The sequence below is a fragment of the Triticum urartu genome, chromosome 7A (assembly GCF_056163025.1).
Source record: "Triticum urartu cultivar PI428250 chromosome 7A, HENAU_Tu73, whole genome shotgun sequence".
Classification (NCBI taxonomy): Eukaryota; Viridiplantae; Streptophyta; class Magnoliopsida; order Poales; family Poaceae; genus Triticum; species Triticum urartu.
In genome coordinates this window covers 748,092,838-748,117,557 of record NC_141879.1, presented here as the reverse complement: position 1 = coordinate 748,117,557, position 24,720 = coordinate 748,092,838, and the positions used below count along the sequence as shown (strand labels likewise).

At 42.7% G+C, this 24,720-nt stretch overlaps 1 protein-coding gene across 3 annotated transcripts; it reads left to right on the top strand.

Moving 5' to 3' along the window:
• The first annotated feature begins 12,368 nt into the window (after positions 1-12,368).
• Positions 12,369-24,313, top strand: LOC125524607 (uncharacterized). 3 transcript variants are annotated; one of them, XM_087534440.1, is made up of 5 exons: positions 12,370-14,072; positions 15,905-16,417; positions 16,566-17,141; positions 22,091-23,893; positions 23,956-24,052. In XM_087534440.1, exons 1-5 carry the CDS (start codon positions 12,963-12,965, stop codon positions 23,962-23,964), a joined length of 4,011 nt encoding a protein of 1,336 aa, XP_087390566.1. In that variant the 5' UTR covers positions 12,370-12,962; the 3' UTR covers positions 23,965-24,052. The 3 variants fall into 3 exon arrangements, with proteins under 3 accessions (XP_048545606.1, XP_087390566.1, XP_048545605.1); XM_048689649.2 differs by having other exon boundaries at positions 12,369-14,072; positions 16,569-17,141; positions 22,091-24,313; XM_048689648.2 differs by having other exon boundaries at positions 22,091-24,313.
• The last annotated feature ends 407 nt before the right edge of the window (positions 24,314-24,720 follow it).

Here is a 24,720-nt window from a genome sequence, read left to right as displayed (position 1 = left end):
AGCCTTCTGTAGACGTGGTCGGAGTCGAGGCTGAAGTGGACGCTGGAGCTGGTGGAACTGAGGCTGTAGCTGGTCCAGACGTGGTGGCTCTGGGGTCAGCAACTGGCACTGCAGACGACCTCGGACCTCGTGGCACTCTGGCAAAGGCATCAGTTGTAGTCTTGCCTCTCCTCTCCTGCATGTCATCCTGGAGCTGATCCACTTCAATCTGAATCTCTATCACTTTGACATCCAAGTCATAGAACTTTTGTTCCATGATCCTCTCTAAGCTTGCCTGGTTCTGAGTTAGGGTGGCTAGTCCTTGCTCAATCCGCAGGGTGGATGCAATCAAGTAACCAAGCTGCTCTTGTTTGGTTTTCAGGAAATATTCAGATGCCTCCTCTTGAGTAGGCATCTTGGCAGCTTTCTCCTTCCTCGCCTTCTCCTTCTTGGCTTGTGCTTGGGCAGATGATGGCTCATTCTCAGTCATGACCACTTGATTATCTTCAAAGTCTGGACAGATGGGCAGGTGTTCCTTGTCCAATAAGTATATGCCCGTGCCCATCTTAGAGTTGATGAGCTCCTGAATCTGTGGGGCATATCCACAGCTCCTCTTCTGGTCTGCTGCTGTCCTCTTGATTGTTTCAATCATAAGGCTCATGACTTTGAATTTCTGTGGCACGTCAAAGATATGAAGCAAGTTGATCGCGTGGCCCCTGATCATCTTGTGATCTCCAGACTTGGGCAATAGGGTGTGCCTAAGAATCCAGTTGATGGTTGGCAGCCCTGACAGAAGATAGTGTACTGAGCCAAACTTGAACGTATCAAGTGCTTCATTTGGAATCTCCTTGTACATGTTTGACATTGAGTTGTGGTCCATCTTCTTCTTGGCATAAATGTCCAAGTCATCGTCATGCTCTTTTGGGGCATTAATCAGCTGAGCCCATTCAGCAACTGTAGACTGGTACCTCGTACCCTCTGACATCCATACAATCCTGCCATCTCGATAGAAATGGGCTGTGGAGTAGAACTGCATGATGAGTTCCTCGTTCCACTTTGTGAGCTTCTTCCCAACAAAGTCCTCTACTCCACATGCCTTGAAGCTGTCCTGCACTCCAGGGTAGTACTCTTCGTTGTCCTTGATGTATTGCCAATCAACCCATCTCATATCACAGACAATTGGCTTCTTGTCTAGCAGCACTGTCTCATAAAAGTCTTGCTGCTCCTTGGTGTGAAACCTGTAGTCAACTGCAGTCCTTCTCCTTGAAGCATACGGGTCTGCTTCTCTCCACTTCCGGAGCCCTGAATCTCTCCTGAGTTTCATATCCTCAGCCACAGGATGAGCATCGTTGTGGTCTGGGATCTTGGGCTTGAGCTTTCTAAGAACATTCTCTTCTTCTTCTGCAGCTTCAGGCACTGGGGCCTTGTTCTTCTCAGTAGCTGGGATGCTTCTTGTGTTCCTCTTTGGCTTTGGCTTTGGAGCTGGCTTGGCCTTGGAAGCAGCTGCCCCTGTTCTTATGGCATCACCCATCAGCTTGGGTGCCTTAGGTGCTGGTGCAGCTACCTCTTCTTCTTCCTCCTCATCTTCCATGATGGAAGCCTTGCCAAGCACTCTGGCTACAGTTTTCTTCACCCTTTCTTTCCTCTTCTTGCCTTCAGCAGCAACTGGCTCAATGGGAGTGGGCTTCTCAGTTGAAGCTCTGGCCTTTGACATAGGCTGCCTGCCTGCTGGCCTTTTGATCTTCATCCCTGGTTTTATGCCCTGTGCTGGCTCAACTCTCTTGGAAGTTGCTTCCTCTTCTGCCACATAATCCTCATCTTCTGAGTCTGAGGTTCTCTTATTTCTCTGTCTTGTGGCAGCTTTAGGCAGATTGCTAGGGGTGCTCCTGCTGCCATCATCTGAGGAACTTGAGGGACTAGTGCCCTCACTCATCTGCACTTGCTGCTCTGACAAGTTCTGGCTATCACTTGGGTCTGACATGATGCAAACTCTGACTGCTGACCCTGTGAATAGGTTATAGATGAGATAGAGTGGATAAGCATCACAAAATGCAGAGATTTTTGCAAAAGAATAATTCAAAAACTTAGTTTTAGTTTCCCACTGAAAGCATCTCGGATCTACCGATTTCTAAACTCGGTGATACCGAAGCAGTTTTGGCACCTAAACTAGTGAACTCGGTCAGACCGAGTCACAGTTCGGTGGCACCGAGATTGCTAGGGTTTCACAGAGTTCCAAAATCAGTCACACTGATAAGTAATTCTCGGTCAGACCGAGTCTCACTTGTGCAATGGCATAAGCCAAATCGGTGGGACCGAGTTTTTCAACTCGGTGGGTCCGAGATGGTTGCGGCAGAAACCTAACCCTAAAATTTTCGAATTAAACCTAATCTACGAGTTCATTGACTGGATAGAAGTTTAACAAATGTGGCAAGAATCATGATGATCACAATGTGCTAAGAATCGGATTGGGGAATAGCACAAAGATCGAGTCCATACCCTAGTTCGGCGGAGACTCGCTACGGCGGCAACGGCGGGGTTGAATTTCCGTTGACGGTGACGGAGACCAGCGACTGGAGGCGGCTGGCGGCGAGGAGACAATCCGGAGACCAAGTTGGCAGAGCAGGCTATCGCGCAGGCGAAGGGGTTCGGAGAAATTTCCAAATTTTTGCCCATGACTGTATATAGCCCGACCCTGTGTGACCGAGTGGAACAACTCGGTGGCACCGAGATGCAAAACTGTATACAGTTGTTGCAACTCGGTGTGACCGAATGGTTCAAATCGGTTGCACCGGGATCGAAAACCTAGATCAACTTAATGATCTCGGTAGGACCGAAAGTAGGGTATTGGTCAGACCGAGAATCATAAAGAGGTTTTGGAAGTTTAAGTCTATGACGAATCGGGGACTCCGAGCGCTCCTCACACAGAGTGGTTCGAATCTGACTTGATCAAATTTTGTGATGTAGCATGAATAGAGTTTGAGACGATAAAAGCATAGATAGCTAGAGGAGGTTCTTAGGCATTCTTGTCCATCCACTTGGCAAAAGGAAATAAAACCAAACAATCAAAACAACAAGTGGATGTCCTCGAATGAGTAAAATATGCAACCAGCATGCTCACACAATAAGATGGCAAATGAAATATGTGACAAGGCATGCACAACCAATTCTAGCATCTATCAAGCAATTTGCGATGACAAGGTCATCTATATATGAGTATATTGACTTAGGAGTCAAGTGAGAACACTTGATCATAGGTCATACTCATCGTTTAAGCTCAAGTGGGGTTACCACTTTTACATAAAGCATTGTTGTGTTCACATCTTTAGAGTTGCTTTAGCTCAAGTCTTAGAGTAAAGCTCCCCCTAGATGTGATATCCCCCCTTAGAGGGATGAACTAACCTCGGGTTTTGTCGATGATGACTTCATGTAGATCTTGAAGATGTGGATGCTCAATGTTGATGTAGATCACTTGGAGCTATCCATTTGAGTGAATTGCACTTTCAATACCTACATGGGTTAGTCCCACAAGGAACAAACAAGGATATCCATAGACATAGAGTGATGCACACACAAGATGATGTCCATGAAAACTTTCCCTTGTCCCCTGTCTTACCAACAAGAGGGTTTGTGACTCCTTGAACTAGTGCAAGATGTGGAAGTTGATTGCACTTGTTCTTGCCAAAATGATAAGAGTGAAGTATGATGGCGGAGTCACCCTCAAGAACTCTCTAGTTCTTCTTATTTTGGATCCACACCATCTTGATGGGAATCCTTGGAGTTGTAGTCATACTTGATGAAGTGGAACTTGAAGTAGTCTTGGGAATCCACTTGACTAAGGTCTTAGGAGCTTCTTCAAATGCATCAATTTCCTCTTGAAGCTTGTCCTTGCCTTTTTGCTTGTAGTCTTGTGGTGGAAGATCATCTTGAGCTTGTGTCCCCTTGAAAGAAGTATCATACTTCTCTTGTTGAGGAACAAACTTTGTCTTGGGGTATTGATCTTCTTCCCACTCAAATCCATTGGCATTGAACTTTCATTCGAAACCAACACCTTGATTCTTCCGGTGCATTCCTTGCTTGCACACAATTTCCTTGAATTGCTTACTCCCGGCAAGGCTTTTGTACACTCCTTTCTCTATAATTCCCTTCAATAAGCTATTTTCTTGCTCAAGTGTAACTTGGATAAGAGAATCATTAGTGGAATCAAGAGAACTACTAGAAGCAACAATATTGGATTTAGCATGATCATTTTTACTGCTAGAGGAAGAATCTTTCTTGTTCTTGTTACTAGACTTGACTTGAGGCATGTAAGTGGATAAGAGTAAACGCTTGGCAATGTAGGAAGAACTTTTATTGCGGAGATCATCATTGATTGCTTTTAAGAACTCATGCTCTTGCTCAAGATTGAGCTTTTCAAAGCGTAATTTCTCATGAGCTCTTAAAAGTTCTCAATGATCTTCGAAGATAGTTTCATGAGCTAACTTAAGAGTGTTTAGTTCTTTAGTTAGAGCCTCAATCTTCTCCTTATCATTGTCATTCGTTTTATCTTGATTAGCATGATTAATTGACGTTTCATAATAGTATTCATCACTAGAGTTGTCAACAAGCAAATCATCACCTAACAAGTCATCTTCATCACTATTGAAATCAACATACTCGGGGTGTGTTACCTTAGGACCTTTGGCCATGAAGCATCTTCCAATTCCTTCATTTGGTGAGTCAAATATGTCATAGGTGTTGGTTGACACAAGTCCTAGACCGGCAACAACTTCATCTTGAGTATCTTCGGAGTCGGAGTGATAACTTCTCTCGGAGTGGCTGTCGGAGTCGGAGCCGGATACCCATTCACCAACATGAGCTTGATGTCTTCGTTTTGTGTAGCTCCTTGATGATTTTTCCTTCCTTTCTGAATCCTTGCTTCTCCGTGAGTATCTTCGTTCATAACGATCATATCTACTCCTTCTCTCTCTTGGTGGTGATTCTTTGCTTCTTCTTTTGTAGAACTTGTTGAAGTTCTTCACCATTAAGCTCAATTCTTCATTGAAGTTTTGTTTCTCACTTGATGATGTAGGGGCTTCACATGAGGCTTTGTAGGCACCACTTGATTTGTTGTGAAGTTCCTCTTTATCCTTAAGTGACATCTCATGAGCAACAATTCTTCCAATCACCTCCGTTGGCTTGAGATCTTTGTAATTGGGCATCATTTGGATCAATGTGCACATGGTATCATATTTTCCATCCAAGGATCTTAGAACCTTCTTGATGATGAATCTATCAGTCATCTCTTCACTTCCTAAGCCGGCAGTCTCATTTGTGATGAGAGCAAGCCTAGAGTACATTTCAGCGACACCTTCACCATCCTTCATTTTGAACTTGTCAAGTTGACTTTGAAGCACATCCAACTTGGATTCCTTGACGGAGTCGGTACCTTCGTGCATATCAATCAAAGTGTCCCAAATTTCCTTTGCATTCTCAAGACGGCTGATTTTGTTGAATTCTTCGGGGCACAATCCGTTGAAGAGAATATCACAAGCTTGAGCATTGTATTGCAACATATTCAACTCATCCGCGGTAGCTTCACGGTTTGGTTCTTTCCCATCAAAGAAGTCACCTTGCAAACCAACACACACAATAGCCCAAACGGCGGGGTTATGTCCAAGAATATGCATTTTCATTTTATGCTTCCAACTAGCAAAATTAGTACCATCAAAGTAAGGACCTCTACGGTGATAATTTCCTTCGCTAGACGCCATACTCTCCTAGGTTGTGAAACCAAGGCTATTACCACCAAAAGCTATGGAGATCAAAGCAAATGGAGACCAAAGCTCTGATACCACTTGTAGGATCGAAAGTATGTCTAGAGGGGGGGGTGATTAGACTACTTGACCAAATAAAAACTTAACCTTTTCCCAATTTTAGTTCTTGGCAGATTTTAGCTATTGTAGGACAAGTCAAGCAATCATCACACAATTCAAGCAAGCATGCAAAGAGTATATTGACAGCGGAAAGTAAAGCATGCAACTTGCAAGAATGTAAAGGGAAGGGTTTGGAGAATTCAAACGCAATTGGAGACACAGATGTTTTTCCCGTGGTTCGGATAGGTGGTGCTATCCTACATCCACGTTGATGGAGACTTCAACCCACGAAGGGTAACGGTCGCGCGAGTCCACGGAGGGCTCCACCCACGAAGGGTCCACGAAGTAGCAACCTTGTCTATCCCACCATGGCCATCGCCCACGAAGGACTTGCCTCACTAGCGGTAGATCTTCACGAAGTAGGCGATCTCCCTGCCCTTACAAACTCCTTGGTTCAACTCCACAATCTTGTCAGAGGCTCCCAAGTGACACCTAGCCAATCTAGGAGACACCACTCTCCAAGAAGTAACAAATGGTGTGTTGATGATGAACTCCTTGCTCTTGTGCTTCAAATGATAGTCTCCCCAACACTCAACTCTCTCTCATAGGATTTGGATTTTGTGGAAAGAAGATTTGAGTGGAAAGCAACTTGGGAAGGCTAGAGATCAAGATTCATATGGTAGGAATGGAATATCTTGATCTCAACACATGAGTAGGTGGTTCTCTCTCAGAACATATGAGTTGGAATTGTGTATGTGTTCTAATGGCTCTCTCCACGAATGAAGAGGAGGTGGAGGGGTATATATAGCCTCCACACAAAATCCAACCGTTACACACAGTTTTCCAATCTCGGTGGGACCGAATCAACAAACTCGGTCGGACCGAAAAGGTAAACCTAGTGACCGTTAGAGATTTTCGGTGGGACTGACATGCAACTCGGTAGGACCGATATGGTTAGGGTTTGGGCATAACGTAATCTCGGTGAGACCGATTACACAAACTCGGTGAGACCGAGTTTGGTAATAAGCTAACCAGAGAGTTGGTCAGGCAAACTCGGTGGGACCGATTTGCTCTTTCGGTGAGACCGAAAAGTTACAGAAGGGAAACAAAGAGTTTACATTGCAATCTCGGTGGGACCGATTCGCTCTTTCGGTGAGACCGAAAAGTTACGAAAGGGAAACAGAGAGTTTGCAATCCCATCTCGGTAAGACCGAGATCCCTATCGGTAGAACCGAATTGCTAGGGTTTGGCAGTGGCTTATGACAAGTGAAACTCGCTGGCGCCGGATAGAAAGAATCGGTATGACCGAGTTTGGCTTAGGGTTTAGGTCATATGTGGATATGGGAAAGTAGTTGAGGGTTTTGGAGCATATCATTAAGCACATGAAGCAAGAGGCTCATTAAGCAACACCTCATCCCTCCTTGATAGTATTGGCTTTTCCTATGGACTCAATGTGATCTTGGATCACTAAAATATAAAATGAAGAGTCTTGAGCTTTTGAGCTTGAGCCAATCCTTTGTCCTTAGCATTTTGAGGGTTCCACTTTCACATCCATGCCATGCCAATCATTGAGCTTTCCTGAAATAGTCATCTTGGAATAGCATTAGCTCAATGAGCTATATGTTGTTATGAATTACCAAAACCACCTAGGGATAGTTGCACTTTCAGAAGGAGGGGGCGCCGCCCCTCCCCCTAGTCCAATTCGGACTAGGCCTTGGGGGGGGGGGGGGGCGCAGCCTCTCCTCTCTCTTTCCCCTAAAGCCCAATAAGGCCCATCTACTCCCCGGCGAATTATCGTAACTCTCTGGTACTCCGAAAAATACCCGAATCACTCGGAACCTTTCCGATGTCCGAATATAGTCGTCCAATATATCGATCTTTACATCTCGACCATTTCGAGACTCATCGTCATGTCCCCGATCTCATCCGGGAATCCAAACTACCTTCGGTACATCAAAACACATAAACTCATAATATAACCGTCATCGAATTTTAAGCGTGCGGACCCTACGGGTTCGAGAACTATGTAGACATGACCGAGACACGTCTCCGGTCAATAACCAATAGCGGAACCTGTATGCTCATATTGGCTCCTACATATTCTACGAAGATCTTTATCGGTCAAACCAGATAACAACATATGTTGTTCCCTTTGTCATCGGTATGTTACTTGCCCGAGATTTGATCGTCGATATCTCAATACCTAGTTCAATCTCGTTACCGGCAAGTCTCTTTACTCGTTTCGTAATACATCATCCCGCAACAAACTCATTAGTTGCAATGTTTGCAAGGCTTAAGTGATGTGTATTACTGAGTGGGCCCAGAGATACCTCTCTGACAATCGGAGTGACAAATCATAATCTCGAAATATGCCAACCCAACAAGTACCTTCGGAGACACCTGTAGAGCACCTTTATAATCACCCAGTTATGTTGTGATGTTTGGTAGCACACAAAGTGTTCCTCCGGTAAACGGGAGTTGCATAATCTCATAGTCATAGGAACATGTATAAGTTATGAAGAAAGCAATAGCAACAAACTAAACGATCAAGTGCTAAGCTAACGGAATGGGTCAAATCAATCACATCATTCTCCTAATGATGTGATCCCATTAATCAAATGACAACTCTTTGTCTATGGCTAGGAAACATAACCATCTTTGATCAACGAGCTAGTCAAGTAGAGGCATACTAGTGACACTCTGTTTGTCTATGTATTCACAAATGTATCATGTTTCCGGTTAATACAATTCTAGCATGAATAATAAACATTTATCATGATATAAGGAAATAAATAATAACTTTATTATTGCCTCTAGGGCATATTTCCTTCACTATTAGTATTTAGGATACTAGTAGCGTGTGGTAATATATACGCACTACTACTATTTCGTTAGTAGTAGCGCGGGTGGCACGCACGCTACTACTAAAACGTTAGTAGTAGCATGGGTTTACCCATGCTACTACTAACATTTAGCTGTAGAACGATAGTAGTAGCGCGGGTACCCGCGCTACTACTAACTAATTTACCCATGCTACTAGTAGCATTTTCTCTAGTAGTGTTGCCGGGGACGCCGAGGGTGGGTCGCCCCGCCAAGGGTCCACCGCTCCACCGCACTGTGACTCAAGTCACTTATCAGTGCGGTGTCGAAACCCCAAGTGACTAGGTGGCTGCCTCCTGGCACGTGGCAGCCATTCGAGGAGAAGATCCACTCTGGATGACACCCGTCCAGAGGCGTGTCAGGCAGACAGGGCAAGAGACAACTAAAGTGGCGCGGCAAGGCTTGCCGGGCTACTCCCGTGACGTGACACAAAGTGGCGCATTTAATGCGCCTTGTCCTGTTTGCAGAGTTAGCTATGATAGCACTGTTTGCTATCTAATCAATGCGTAATGACTGATTAGCCATTGTGGTGACCCCTTGACCTATAAAAGGAGGGCAGCGGCAACCTTAGAGAGGATTCAGACAATTGTATACTCATAGCATGTAGCTGCTCTCGTCCCAAGGCAACCTTGCTGGGCCAGAGCGCTACGTCTCCACCATGGTCCTTCCATCAATCCACCAAAGTAGGAGTAGGGTTTTACGCCTCGCGGCAGCCCGAACCTGGGTAAAAACTGCCCGTGTCAACACTGCCGTGTTGCTCTACGCTCTCCGCTCTTTGTGCAATGCGCTCCTCCCCCTTGCCGAACCACAAGGGGCCGATGGTCCCATAGGTGGTCGTGTTATTCCATGATAACTAATAAGGGTGTTCTCGAGGTATTTGGAATCATCACTGCACGTTTGTTCTACTAATACTAAGCCACTTTACATCATGTTTGTCTTTGTGGGCAGAGCCAGCACAGATACATGCGTACATGTGGCAGCCCCGTATCACATAGTCCACCGCCGTCCTTCTCCACTCTGGTTAACAAACAGTGATTAAGGGGAAATAGTTCCCCGTGGATGCAGCCATAGTGGTCTTCGTTTTACCCCCTGCTGCAATGATCCACTAAGAAGGGAGATGGGGCCCGTCACATCACCCACCTCGCCAACCACACGGTTTTCCAATAGTAATAACCTTTCGTCCAAAATTGACATACATTGGATGGTCGACTTCACCAGCGTCAATAAGACTACTAACATAAACATGCAAAGAGGATATCATATTGCGCAAGACAATTGATACTTGCACATGCTAGAGTTCATCTTATTCCCCCAAGAACTATCAAATTAATCAAAGATGGTGATGGAGTATATAGAGATTAGGAATGAGTTACAAGCCAACACGAGGTTGGAGATGGAGATGGGGAGAGGCATGGCGCGGTGATGTGGAGGGCGCATGCCCTCTAGCCATCACCGGCATGGAGGCACCTCCTCCCTTCCTTCTTCCTTGGCTTGGCGCTTCTCTCTATGGTGGAGGTGTTGTAATGGAGGTGCAGTGGCTGTAGATGAAACTTGTGGAGGATGAAGATGAGATGAGCCGGTGGCTAGGGTTGGAGGTCTTCGTATAGGAGTCCACCTCGGGTCTCCTCCGTTGATCTAGCCTCCTCCCTTTCATCCAAGGGCTCAAGGGGAGCCAAATCCACGTCCCAAACAAGCCTTGGTCATCAAGGATCTCGTAGGAAGAAACGGGGACGGAATTGGAGCAAATTTTGGAAAGTTCTGGCCAATTTTCATGGTTGTTTGGAGCTCGAAAGACCGCTCAAATGGACGGCTCCCATCGGCCATCTTTCACTTTCGACTTTGGGAGCTGCTTCGTATTTTGGTCGCCAATTCTTCATACGAACTCTGATTTTGACATTCTTGGGCTTGTTGGATTGCTAGCAAAAATCCCGATGCGCTTGTGACATTGAATCTTCATTTTTGGACACTTAGATAAATGTCAAATAATCAAACTCCACAAAGGGCCTTGATTTGGTGTCCGAAACTTCTCCGGTTTGACCCCTAGCTCAATTCTTTTGATGTAGCAAGTTCATGAGCATGTCAACACACCTACAAAGACCAAAACCAAAAGGAAAACTAAATAAAAATAAAAATTATGCAATGAACCTGGTAAAAACATGTAAATACCAAAAACTATGCATCAGAGACATGAATAAGTGCTAGATGGATATGATATGAGGGATTTTGGCACTAGAATATACTCTAAAAAGTATGCATAAAATCCACTCATCAACATCCCCAAGCTTAAACCGTGCTCATTCTCGAGCAAAAAGGTTGATAAACCAAATGTATCCATCTAGCTTATCAATCACAATATTGCCCATAGGCGTATCCTTGTCTTTTGTGCAAGCTGCAAGCAAGATAGAACATATTTGTACAAGGTAGCACATGCTCAGCTAGGTAACATTTATGTTGATCACCAAACCACTAGAGCTTAAGTAAAATTTCTATGCTCCTTATCAAAGTTTAATCTAGCATGAAACCAAATACTTGGATCGTCTTACTTATTAGCTTATTCATTTCTTTTTATTGTTTTTATTTTTAAACAAACTTGAGCACAAAGAGTTTTGAAAAAGTCAAGATATGGAGTTTTTCATTCATGCCCGCTAACATTCTCAACTCAAGGCTCTCAAGCACTTACTTCAATCATTATTTGTTGAATTTTTTTTGTCAAGTGGCGGGATTATACCAAAGAAATGATCATGCTTGGGTTTCACAGTGGCTTAAGTTCGAGTAATATGGACCAATATATTGTCTCTTTCGAGCTCTTGCGATCAATACTCATTTATTACCACATACACACTCAGTCAAGAGAATGCCGAATAATATTCACTACAGTGTTGCCACGGCGAACGTTCACAAACTCATAGCCGAAATCCGTGCCGAAACGCTGGTGGATCGTTCATTGGCCGGCGGAGTTCTCAGCATAACATCAAGAGAGGTGACGAAGCCACATTTACACATGTACACATGCATAGACTAGCATGGCCATAGCACCAGCGAGAAGCTGAAGTGCCATGTAATGCAACACAGATTTTGGCATAATCTCATTCACCTTTCAACTAAGTTCCTCCAGAAAACTTTATTCACAAGGGCAATTGAGTCTATTATATCAAACACCATCGAGTTAAGCTACTCCATTACTCTTTCTTTTAGAACAACTCTAACAAGTGTCAAACTTTTTATTCAACCATCATCATCATTTTGTTTTGAAAAGTAGAGATTGTGGCAATGACTTTCAAAGGATCACAAGATTGTTCCCAATCCAAACAAAAACTTGAACAAAGTGCATAAAAACATTAACTTGACAATATGGGGCTTAACTTGAGCAAGTGATTTCCTGATACAGATATAGAGCAATCATACTTAAGCAAGCATATCAAACAATGGGATACATGATTGCATAGTATTCATCAGATGAAGATCATTGCACAAAACTCTACCCATGCAAAAATAACTTCCCAAAGCATAGAACTTTGCAAGAACTAGTCTCAAGAAAATTATGAAAAGAGAAAGCACAGTTTATTAAAGGAGAGAATGAAAAGTGGTTACCCCCCCCCCCCCCCCCCCCCTTAAACTTAAATATACGCAAGGGTAACAAGACTTTTTTGGACCTCCGCTTCGTCAAACATTTTTGATATGGCTGGTAGAACTGGGCACTTGTAGTCGAAGACTTTGTTGAATCAAAGTGACCGAATGGCTTGTGTGGATTTGCATACGGTTGGCACCATATCGTACATGTCACCACACTAGGTCCAAACCTCTCCGAGAATAACGCACAAGATAAAAAGAACATGGCTCGGTATACGAACGAAATTCGTATACCCAACCAGGCAAAAGAAATAAAAGATAACATGAAGAACTACAAAGTTTATTGGTTTAGAGGCTTCAAAGGTAAATAATAAACGTTGAAGTGCAAACGGACGGTTAAAATATAACCCATTAACCTTGGCTCAGTTCTTCCTCATATGTTTTAGACAATTAGTAGTGAGCACAGACAGTAGCAAGCAACAAGCAACTGATCAGTATTGAATTGTTGAAGTCGGCTAGAAATATATAATATAGAATGATTTAGAAATATGGTCTGTTGCTCCGCTAGCTAGCTAGCTTTATAATCCGGTCCCCATGGCCAGCTACTAAGAATCACTTGCTAGCTTCAGTTCTACCACACAACCTAGCGAAGGCGGGGGGAACAGAGAGAGAAGATAAACAATGGCGGAGTTCGTGCTTGGATTGACCAAGACGGCGGTGGAGGGGACGCTGATCAGGGTGAAGTCGGCGATTGAGGAGGAGAGAAGCCTGAGGATGCGTGTGCAGGACGACTTGCTGTTCATCACGGGGGAGTTCGAGATGCTGCTGTCATTCCTCAGCGTGGCCAACACGGAGCGCACCAGCAATCGAGTGGTGCGCACCTGGGTGAGACAGCTCCGCGAGCTGGCCTTCGATGTCGAAGATTGCGTCGAGTTTGTTGTCCATCTCGACAAGCCGTCGCGGTGGGACTGGGTGCGGCGCCTCACCTCATCCCTCATCTGTATGGCAAGGCCGCCGTTGCCACTTGACGAGGCGGTCACCGAGATAAAGCAGCTCAGGACCAGGCTGGAGGATGTAAGCCAAAGGAACACCCGCTACAGCCTCATCGGCGCAGGCAACGACGACTCTTCCTCTGGCTCCAATCCCGGCCTTGTCGCGCCGGCCACTGCTGCTGAGGCAGCAGCAACAGCATTCCACATCCTCTGCGAGGTGTGGGAGGCCACAGGGAAGAAGCAACACGACATCGGCCAAGGTGACTTGAAGAAACTGATCGACTGTCAAGGCAGTGACCTTCAAGTGCTCTCGGTGTGGGGAAGTACAGGAGGAGGAGCCGCACCTGATATTGGGCCGTCGATAACTCATGTTATCAGGAAGGCGTACGATGATCCAGAAATCTGTCAAGTATTCAAAAGTCGCGCCTGGGTGAAGCTGGTGCATCCTTTTAACCCTGATGAGTTTCTCGAGAGCTTGCTCACTCAGTTCTTCGCCAACTCTCACCAAGAAAAAATATGTGTTGTCGATGATCTCAAGAAGGACAACCTCATGCAGCAAGTAAGGGAGCAGAGGTATCTCATCGTTCTAGATCAAGTATCCACTGTGGAAGATTGGGAGGCCATAAGAATGTACCTGCCGGACAGTAATAAGGGCAGCCGGATCGTCATGTCCACGCAGAGGTTAGGTATTGCCCTTTTGTGCACGGGGGAGCCCTACCAAGTATCCGAGATTACACGCTGCTCACATTCTCAGCCGCGCTTCTCACGTTCTCAGCCACTTCGTGCCATTTATAACAAGGTATGTACGTAACCCCCAACTATTTCCAAACATCCACAACTATTTCCAAAAATCCTTTAATCTTAATTGTTCATATATTAGTCCTTGTAACTTAGTGGTAATCCCACAGTACTCCAATTCCGGCACTGCCACTTTTTATAGTTCTGTGATTTTGCTAGTTTTCAGGCAACTGAAAGTTTTTGCAATACCAATCAATTTTCCACACCATGAAGTTGCACCATCTTTTGCTTGTTCTTGCACATCATAGAAAATGCAAGTTTAGTGTCCAGTTTATATGCAACTTTTGCATTATCATTATAAGTTATGATAAGTTATATCTTACTATCAATTTTCTATCTTGGTAAATATAATCCAAATATTTGGTCTTCTTTCAGCATAGTTAAAGCTCTCTCTTTATTTTTACTTGTTTCTTCTTTATTGTTCATTCACTATTGACGTTAAAGGACTAACTAAGTAACCTCTTTTGTGCAATTTTAGAGTCGATAACTGAATAAGGATTTCTCATTAGTCCGAAAAATAAATACATCCTAAATACTTTGTTCTTTGAGAGAATTTTTTTTCTTGAAAGTTTGTTCCAGATCAGAAGTATTGCCTTGGATTATTACTACTAGAATGAACACAAAACTGTTGTCAACAGCCCAAAGGAGCCACATAAGCCAACATATCCCCACGAGTGAGTACTGAATTAGAAAAGAAAGGCCCTTGGATCTTAACCCAATTAAAAAACGTGACTGAAATTTACTAAACAAAATAAGGCAACTGTGCAATATTCGGTTCCATATTTCTGCATACGCATATACCCCAAAATTCAAATTCAGAAAAAATAATTCATATTTTTCACATTTGTTTTCAAGGAATCCCTGTTAATAACCAATATTAGATTAGATAAGTTGGAAAAGAATTCGAAGTATGACGTCGCCCTAATTTGATTTCCTCATCGCTGGTTCTTCGGGAAGCAGAAGACACCTATCATACCCTATGAAACCAGATGAAACATCAGCCTAAAAAATAAGCTTAATTACATGGTGATGGGGAAATGTGGCAATTAATATTCTGTCTCCATCATTGTCCATAAGTAAGAACATATACGTTGTACTCCACTTATCCCAATTTGTCGATGCAACATTAGGGTCGGGTAAATTAATCAATTAGTGCTACTCCCTCCATCTACCTCTCACGAAAATCAGATATTCCATATATTCTGGTTGCGATCTGTAGGAGTAGCCCCACATTCCATGCCATCATTAATTTCCATTGGCTGGCGCATTAGGCTGGTTGTAATGAGAAGTATCATATACTAGTATCCTGCATATGATACTAGTCTTGATACTACCTCCCTAATGCATAGTATCATGTAGTACTCTATTTATTGCCATGCATGACACATAGTAGCATAGCATTTATTATGATACGATATCACAATAGGATACTCAACCCTCTCTTTCTTCATTTAATTCTGTGACACCTCATCAAAATTGCCTAGTTGGCATGTATAATACTAACTATGATACTACCATTACGACCAGCCTTAAACATGATATCCCAGGGATTTGTGAATTAGTACTAACCGGGAAATGCATTAGTACAAATTGTTGGTTCGGCCCGATTTTCCTGACGGACCCGACATGAGTCGTCATTGGCATTGATTTTCCGTTTATTATCTTGAACCTAATCACCACGCGGCTAAATTGTAATGATGCTCCATGCACGTGGACTGGAGGGAGTTGCTAGGTTCCTGCGGGTTGTGCAACTCGATCGATTGATCCTTTGATTATGTGCCTCTCTTATTTAACAACTCCCTTAATTACTCCATTTAATAATTATACTCGCAGGGCTCTGGTCACCGCAGTGGTATTGGTGAATTTATTCGACAGTTAAGATCCCGTGGTGTTATCTCCGTGTGGGGGGCTGGTTGTGATGAATCACTTCTCATCCCTAATTTGTGCCAAGGCATAATGGATAAGTCCAAAGTATTTGACGGACTAAAATTTCAGCACTACTTGGAATTCACTGTATCTGATGACCTTGATTTGTTGATGGAGATGGCTGCAGAATTATGTATATATTCTAATCCACAAGATCAACAGCACAAGATGAAAGACAAATTCCATGAGATGGACAGATCAAAGATCATTGAAACTTGGTGTACATTTCTGGCTGCATACGATGAGTTGTACCTCATCGTTATTATGGGTCTCAAATCCAAGGATAACTGGGACTTGATTAAAAAAAATCTCTTATTCGAGCCTACTAAATGTTGTGTCGTCGTTCTTACAGAAGATGAAATTCTGTCCAGACACTGTGTAGATTATGAATATCGAACCCACATGTTGGAAGATATTCAGGTATACGTACGGGGGACTAATCATGATATACTACTACAACTTTCACTTAATGATATTTGAATGCTGATAATTAATTGCAAGAAAATGCATGTTCATTTATATTTCGCTACCATATACTAACCAAAATTTGTCACATTAAATATTGCAGCAGGATTATCAACAAAATTGTGGACAAGGGGGTAAAAGAAGAGAAGAGGAAAATTGGAAGCTTGTTAGGCGTGAAGATGATATGAATCGCATTGGCAATTGCTTAGCCAGACATGGTGTGATCTCTGTGTGGGGGATTGCTGGTGTTGGGAAATCAGCTCTTGTCAGAAACTGGTACTTCGAAAAATTGCACAACGGAACGTACAGAATGTATGGCTGGGTGGATGTGCATCATCCATTAATTTTGCAGGACTTCTGTCGGCGTCTACTTTTGGATTTTTATTCTGATGATCTTCAAGCCAAAGAAACTGCACTTGTTGGTATGATGGAAGGCCAAGACCCTATTCAAGGGTGTTGTAAAATTCTGAGTGATAAAAAATGCGTCGTGGTTATTGATGGACTGCAGTCCACACACGACTGGGATTTGATAAAACCATTGTTCATGTCCCAACATTCTGAAAGTCATATCATTCTCATAACAAATGAAGAAAGAGTTGCCACACATTGCACATATAACACAGATGGTATGGTCAACGTTAAATGCCTAGAAGCGGACGCAGCCATTGAACTCTTCAAGGTGCTCTCTCTCTCTCTCTCTCTCTCTCTCTCTCTCTCTTAAATATGCTAAAGTAAGAACGAGAGTGTAGAATTATATTTCGTACGCTCCGGCCAGGCCGCATGAGGCAAAGAGCAACTCCTCCCACGCTAGTACCCTATGAGCAGTTTATTTTGAATGTAAATTTCCTTTGATTGGTCGTAACGGTGGAAACCACCATTAGGGGTCATTTGGTACCAGTTGATAGTAAAGTTATGCATTGTATGTAGTAAAAGAATAATTATAGTAGTAACTGTACGCGACCCATAGCAGATTCTTTTTACTAGAAATAGATTCTTTTACTACTTCGCTCTTGTGCTATACTACTAAAATATATAGTGATGATTTTTTTCGACAAAGGGTGGATTTTATTGACCCATAGCGATGAATGATTTTACCATTAAATTTACCTAGTAATATTCTCAACCATTTACTATGAGCAACGTTTAATTTTGTTTTGAAGCATCATTATGTCATATATTATTTACATGATAATAAAAATTGCCTTATACCAACAAATGGTAACACAATTACTACATATATACACATAATAGCAATTTGCTCCATACCTGGTCGTAATGCAACTACCATGAAATGAGTCCTCCATTCAAAAGAAATACCTACTTTGACTAGTCATGAGGAGGTAATGGTTTTAATCCCATTACTATATTTTGTTAGAACATTTACCGAGGTTAGTGAGGTGCATAGGGATGGGAGCTAGTAAAAGCTTTAATCAGGCTACCACATAAACTAGCTTTTTTACCATGCCAGCCATTGAAGCCACGGGGCCGACAAGCCACGCCTTACAGCCGGTAACGGAAATTAATTCTAGTATTACTAGCACATATGTCTGTGTGTGCAACGGGAGAATTGTTAGATGTTCCTCATTTCACGTAATATGCTTTTGATGCCACTCCACGTCACTATGACAAACGTAGCAAACAATGTTACCCTCATCTCTAGCAATAGTATGAAATTAATGCTCACCTGAGTTTCACTAAAAGATAAAAAAGATTTAAGAATGGAGGCAAACTTTGTTAAACTTGTCAAACTTGTGCTATTTTTTTTCTTTGAGAAAGTTAATGTTACTTGTCCACGGTATCCGAAAAACTACCACTCTTATGACAAGAAGATATAGAAAAAGATTGGTATGAAGGAACCTCTATTAAACATGGAGAACCGGTAATTCTGTTACTTCCTTTCCACAACTTTACCTTACTCGATCAACTGGCATAAGTACAGATAAATAGGACGTGTGTATGAAAATACACAAAATGTTGAAGGTAAGATATTTTTGACAACCAACTAACAATATTAGAGATGTAACCAATAGGTTAACTGAAATTTGCGGGCCCAACTATATTATGAATTTTCAGCAAAATGTATAGTTTGTTGCCTGAAAGCTACATTTTGTTGTGTTCGCATATGAATTTTCAACTGTCAAGATGCATAATAAATTTTTTTTGTGAGAATCAGTCACTACTACATACATGAAATTCTCACCGTGAACATAACTTCATGTCACTGTTGCATGCCATATCCCGAGTTCGGTAACAACAAACATAATGGAGACACATATTTTCAAAGTCTCACATATATAAAATCATTCGGAAAAAGTAGAAGCTTATATCTGACAGTGTGCTTGACACACCGGTTTTTGATATGGTTCAAGTAGATGGTAACACCAGGACGTGCACATGCATTAATGTGAAACTTGAAAAAGCATGATCATCTATCCCCAGTTTGTACTATTTCTCACCTTTTCACCATTCTTCTAGTACAAAGCGACACACAGCTTGGTGATGCGTGTTCGAAAAAAATACACTTCAAAATATGATTGTGTCCATGTTGTCATCTTTGATTAGAACTTTATAAGCTATGTGTTTGGAAGGCAGAGGGGCGGCGGCTGGGGAGGGATGTGTTGCGAGCAGAACGGGACATGCACAGGTGGACTTTGAGGCAGTGCAATCGAGGTCGGCAGCATGCTGAGCACCACGGTGCCCACCGCAGCCGTCATCTCCCCATGATCCTCTTCAAACTCCCGAACCCCATTGTCCCAGCCACCGCCGGCGCCGCCATCTCCACCTGATCCACTCCAAGTCCCAAACCTCACTATCCCAGTCGTCGTGGTGCTCGTGTTCCTCCTAATCGTAGCAATCGCCCATGGTGTCCTGAAGGCAGCTTGAACAAATCCTTGCCGGTTGGTTTGTGGAGTCATGTAGACCTGCCTGTATAATTTGTCTACTCTGTCGCCACAAATGTCGGCACAGGTGCAAGAACGCGACGCCGTCAGTCACGTCCCCGAGACTCTAGCTCCCATGGAGCCGCCTAGGGCAAGACTATGTTAGCCATAGCGGCATGAGTGAGGTGAGGCCGCGAAGGAGGAGGGGCTTGGGGTCAGGTCGAGAGAAGGAGAGGACGTTGGTCGGTGGGGTCGCCGACATCGATTTGATTTCAATTGGAGGCGGGCGGACCGACCGCACGGAGTTGAGCAGCCAGCGATTTTGGGGATCCTCTGTTTTTCTCTCATTGAGATTATTACTCAGTGACATATTGTTCTTTTTTTTTCGATGAATTGTTCTGTTTTCTAAGAGAAAAATTGGGCTGGGCAAGCGAGAGAACTACGACAGGCGAGTAAAAAACCAATCGTTTTTTTCTCAATTATGGGTGTCATTGGTGGGTAATTTTCATCAACTCTGGACATACTTTAAATCTCAACCGTTAATCTTCAAAATTAACAGATATAAGGAGGTGATGGATGGAGAACTATAAAATCTTCCGTCCTTTAATATTAGGTAAAGATAAAGATAAACATATATGCATGTCTTCTTACTGTGGTTAGTTAAACGAGCGGCTAACCTGGCGGCGGGCGAAGCGCACAATTACTGTCTGGAGCGTACGATAAGGGGTTTTACGTGCACGCTCACTATAGCGCCACTGTATATATATGAAATCGTGGCCATGTAGGTGCCTTGGGCACCTTGATTAATAACCGTAGAATTTTCCTTTCCCACTCACATTAATTAGATTAGATCACTTTTCAGTGTTTCTATGCATGCACTAGACCCTCTGTGACAATTGATTTCTTGGTAGAAATGTCACGTGCCATTTGCTCATTGTCAATTGATTCATTTCCAAAAAAATAATGTAATATAATCACTGTGCACATTCTTTTATAGGCTAATTTGAATCTCGTGCCTCCCAACATAAATACATGTGCATTGTTATGTGTATGACGTATTATTGCACAATTTTGGTATGACGGTAGAAATGCATCATCAATTTTAGTATTTCCAAGGTACTAAATAACCAAAAAGATATTTAGATACTGTGGGTATGTCATATCCAAGGTATTTGAAACTATTAAATTAAACACATGTGACATAGCCATATATCACATTCCCAAAACTATATACCTCGACGTAAACTTATGTGTACATACCAAGAAATGTACATATCCTCAACATGAAATTATGTCTACATATCCATAAATGTATATACTTATGTGTACATATCGCAATAGTGTAAATACCCAAAAATCCATCCCCGACGTAAATAAATCCACAAAGAAAAAAATGCATAGACAATATAATCAATACACCAACATAAAATTTATGTGTGTGTACATACACACAAATATACCAACTTGAAATTTATATATACCCATAAATGTATATACCCCAATGTAAAATTTATGTATACATACCCTAACTTGAAATTTATGTGTACATACCTAAAGGAACTGTATTTGAGGTACGATACTCTAGTAATATAATAACTAAATTATATTTTATTTTTATGAAAACAAAAAAAATCATCGATGAATTATATGGTTTAAACATTAATAGGCCAATATAAGACGCAATACTTTGAAGTATCTTTACGTACCTTAGTACACGTTCATGCTTTGAAATTTTGAAGATTTAATGGATTGAGGACTATGCATTAACGGGTTGCCCACTAATACTGAATCAACGTCAATGTCATACATAATTTCACCGTCTAATGGCTACAAGGTAAGGTGCCTAGTCACCTAGGTGTACAATAGGTATCACGTGTGCACACACGTATAGAACGTTGGTACGCAATATTTAGCATGTCCATTTTCAATGTATAGGGAATATAAATCCTTGGCTCTTATAGGTGAAATGCCATACCTATTTGGGCGTGTTTATTTCTAAATTGATTGGTAGTTTTCCTTTCTAAGCCGATGATCTTTAACACTAATGCCTTATCTAAAGTTAATTGGGTAGTTGCGCATTTTAAAAATTGTATGCACTTTTAGAGCATGCGTTGCACATTTCTACACCAGAAATTGCGCAAAAAAATGTTTAACAATAGTCTTAGTAATGTGCAACTTAGTCTACCAGGAAATAATAAATCTGCCTATTTACTAAAAGTATAGAGGGTTGTTTTGGAATAGTAAATATGTAACTTATTTATATTTATGGACAAGAAGTATGACATATATTCCTGGATGGGGAAGTACTACGGAATACTTATTTATATGTCATTATAGATATTGGCATGGCCTAACTTTGATAATTACCTTTTTCATTGATGTTAGTTAAAAATTTGAAACCAAAATTTGAAGGAAGTAATTTCGATCACAATAGTAGTATCCACACATGACCATCCCATATATGTACTCATGTCACATTTTAATTATCAAAGTTTTAAAATGTTCCATGGCAGTAAAGGTTTAACTTGCGTTGGAAGTTAGAGTTTTGCTTGATTCTACATATGTATTTATTTCTTTGACACTGAATTGATTTAGATCTATTACATGTTTGATGGTTAAGCATTAAATTTGATTTTTAATGAATAGAACTTAACTTCTAAACCTAATTTCCAAACCTAAGTTAGTACTATGTAGTTTTTCCTAATTTAATTTGTACATATTAATGATTTAGTGCATTTCTGGATTGCAGACGGTTAACGACCTTGACTTGCCTTCCGGATATGAAACTAGTGTGACCAAGTGTGGTGGGCTTCCCAGAGTATTAATTGCCATAGGCAAATTCATGAAGAAATCCAGATACAGAATGAAAGATATAAACGATGATTTCATGGGCGTTTTGGAGAAGAATCAAATGTTCCATAGTTTAAAGGGTCAATTCTCTTGGATGCAGAGCTACTTTGAAGGTTGCTCAGATTACCTCAAGCCATGTATCTTCTATCTGTCAGTTTTTCCTGCAGGCCGAAACATTAGACGGAGGCGTTTGCTGAGGAGGTGGATTGCAGAGGGCTACTGCAAGGACACAATTGGTAGTGCGGCAGAAGAGAATGGGGAAAAGTTGTTCTTGGAGCTTGTCAACTTGAGCATAATCCATAAGCAAGCTGAAGAAAGCAAGGATTCATGCCAAATCAATGGTTTCTTCCGTGAGTACATCGTCTCACGGCCAATGGAAGATAACCTTGTGTTTGCACTGGCAGGGCGGTGCAACCCCAACTCACGGCGCTCTGGAAAACACCTCACCATAGGGGAAGACTGGTATAGAGATGAGATTGAATTCAAGAGCTTGGACTTGTCGAAGCTGCGGTCTTTGACAGTGTTTGGGAGGTGGAAATCATTCCTCATCTCGGATGTGATGAGGCTGCTTCGGGTGCTGGATCTGGAGGACACATCAGGTGTAACAAATGATGATCTGGAGCAGATCGGGAAGCTATTGCTTCGCCTTAAGTTCCTGTCCCTACGAGAATGTGAAGAGATCAGCCGTCTCCCAGATTCACTGGGTGGTATGAAGCAGCTGCAGACTCTAGATATCAGGGGAACCAATATAGTTAGGTTGCCACCGGCTATCACCAGGTTAGAGAAGCTGCAGTACATTCGTGCTGTCACCAACAAGGTGCCATGTGTTGATGCCGTCACATCCACAACGACGACATTTGTAGTAGCAGAAGCAACAAGAGCACTTGCAGCTGCAGGAGAAGAAGATCGTGCAGCACCAGCAGCACCAGCAGAAGCCAATAGTGTTGGTGGTTGTACAAGCCCGTTCCTCCGAATATCAAGTGTTACACGGCCATGGAGGAAGAGCAGGGCCCGTGATTTGGTGGCATCTAGCAGCTGGTTGATGAGGTGGCCTGCGAGACACCATAATGCCAATGACAATAATGGTGGTGTTGAGCTTCCAGCAGGTGTTGGGACGCTGACGGCCTTACGTGCCATTGGTATTGTGAATGTTAGCAATGGTGCAGGTGGGAACGGGAAGGCCATCCTAGAGGAGCTCAAGGAACTGACCCAACTGCGCAAGCTCAAGGTGTCCGGCATCAACTCAGCAAACTGGCGCGAGTTTTGCAGTGTCATCTCGGGTCACCGCTATCTCGAGTCCTTATCAGTGCGGCTTGACCAGCAGGAGGAGGTTGGTGAGTTTGCTTGTAATTTCGATGACATCTCCAACCCACCCAAGACACTAGAGAGCCTCAAGGTGTACGGTCCGGGGCAGGGGCATGCACGCATACGGCCAGTCTGGATCCAGCAGCTTCCCAATCTCCAAGGCGTTGATGTTGAGTTGACCATATCAACCCAAGAGGACATAGAAAGTCTTTACAGGGCATGCAAAGTTGCAACCGAACATCGAGTATCGAGACGTCGAATTTGTATCAATCCGACACAAGAGCACCTCACTTTTGCTAAGCCCGACAATGGTCCAAGTTCTTGCTTGGATGGGTTTAGCATAGCACTAGACTCCCTCAGGATTGTTTGCGGCTTCAAGTTACAACACTGCTATCAGGTAACCTTTGGATCTTTGATCACGTTTAAAGTTGAGATGCTCAAGGTTCATTGTTCTAGCAGCAGCGATAGTTCTCAAGATGTTGGTGGATCATCGTCGTCTTTGCATCTTTCTGGCCTAGACAGTATAATTGCTTTCAATCAAGTCAGGCTTACGGGTTCTTATGGCGAACAACTTAAGCAAGATTTGCTCGACCAACTTGCCCAGCATCCCAGCAAACCTGTCTTGATGGTGGAGCAACCAACTTCGATATGATGGTGCTGATCATGTGCGGCCGGTAACAAACCTTAACCGTCCAAATCTGTAATGGATACATGCATGTTCTCGATCGATGCCTTTGCATCCTGTACTATTCTTCTTTTTCGAACAAATCAATGATACATTAATAATAAATGTATGTCAGCGCGTGTATTCCCTGTATATGTATCATTCTGCGGAGCCCATGAATTAGTACTAGTAGACGTGTGTTACTGTAGGATGTTTTTTTTAGAAAATGAGGATAAACTCCCGACCTCTGCATCAATGGATGCATACAATCATTTTTAGAGCTGTTTTACGGTGATTGGGTTAGTACTCGGAGTACTTAGCAGTACTTACATGTGTGATCACGTCTGATTTTTATTAGCCGTCAGATCTTGCGGGGAATTTTAATTGATTAAATTTAATATATTAATTGCGATAAGGGCATAATGGTCCAGGGGGAAATATCTTTTCTTGAACCGATCACCTGAGGACCAGATCCATGTCTACTCGATCCAGTTCAGAATCCTCCTCCGATCTATTCGTCGCCGCTCGGCGCTCCTGACCTTCTCCGTCCTCGACCTGCC

Excerpts from the sequence above, each read along its gene's own strand:
- LOC125524607 (XM_048689648.2), top strand. The coding sequence starts at position 12,963 with ATGGCGGAGTTCGTGCTTGGATTGACCAAGACGGCGGTGGAGGGGACG. Across the intron at positions 14,073-15,904 it reads TTCGTGCCATTTATAACAAG|GGCTCTGGTCACCGCAGTGG; the intron begins GTATGTACGTAA and ends TTATACTCGCAG. Across the intron at positions 17,142-22,090 it reads CAGCCATTGAACTCTTCAAG|ACGGTTAACGACCTTGACTT; the intron begins GTGCTCTCTCTC and ends TCTGGATTGCAG.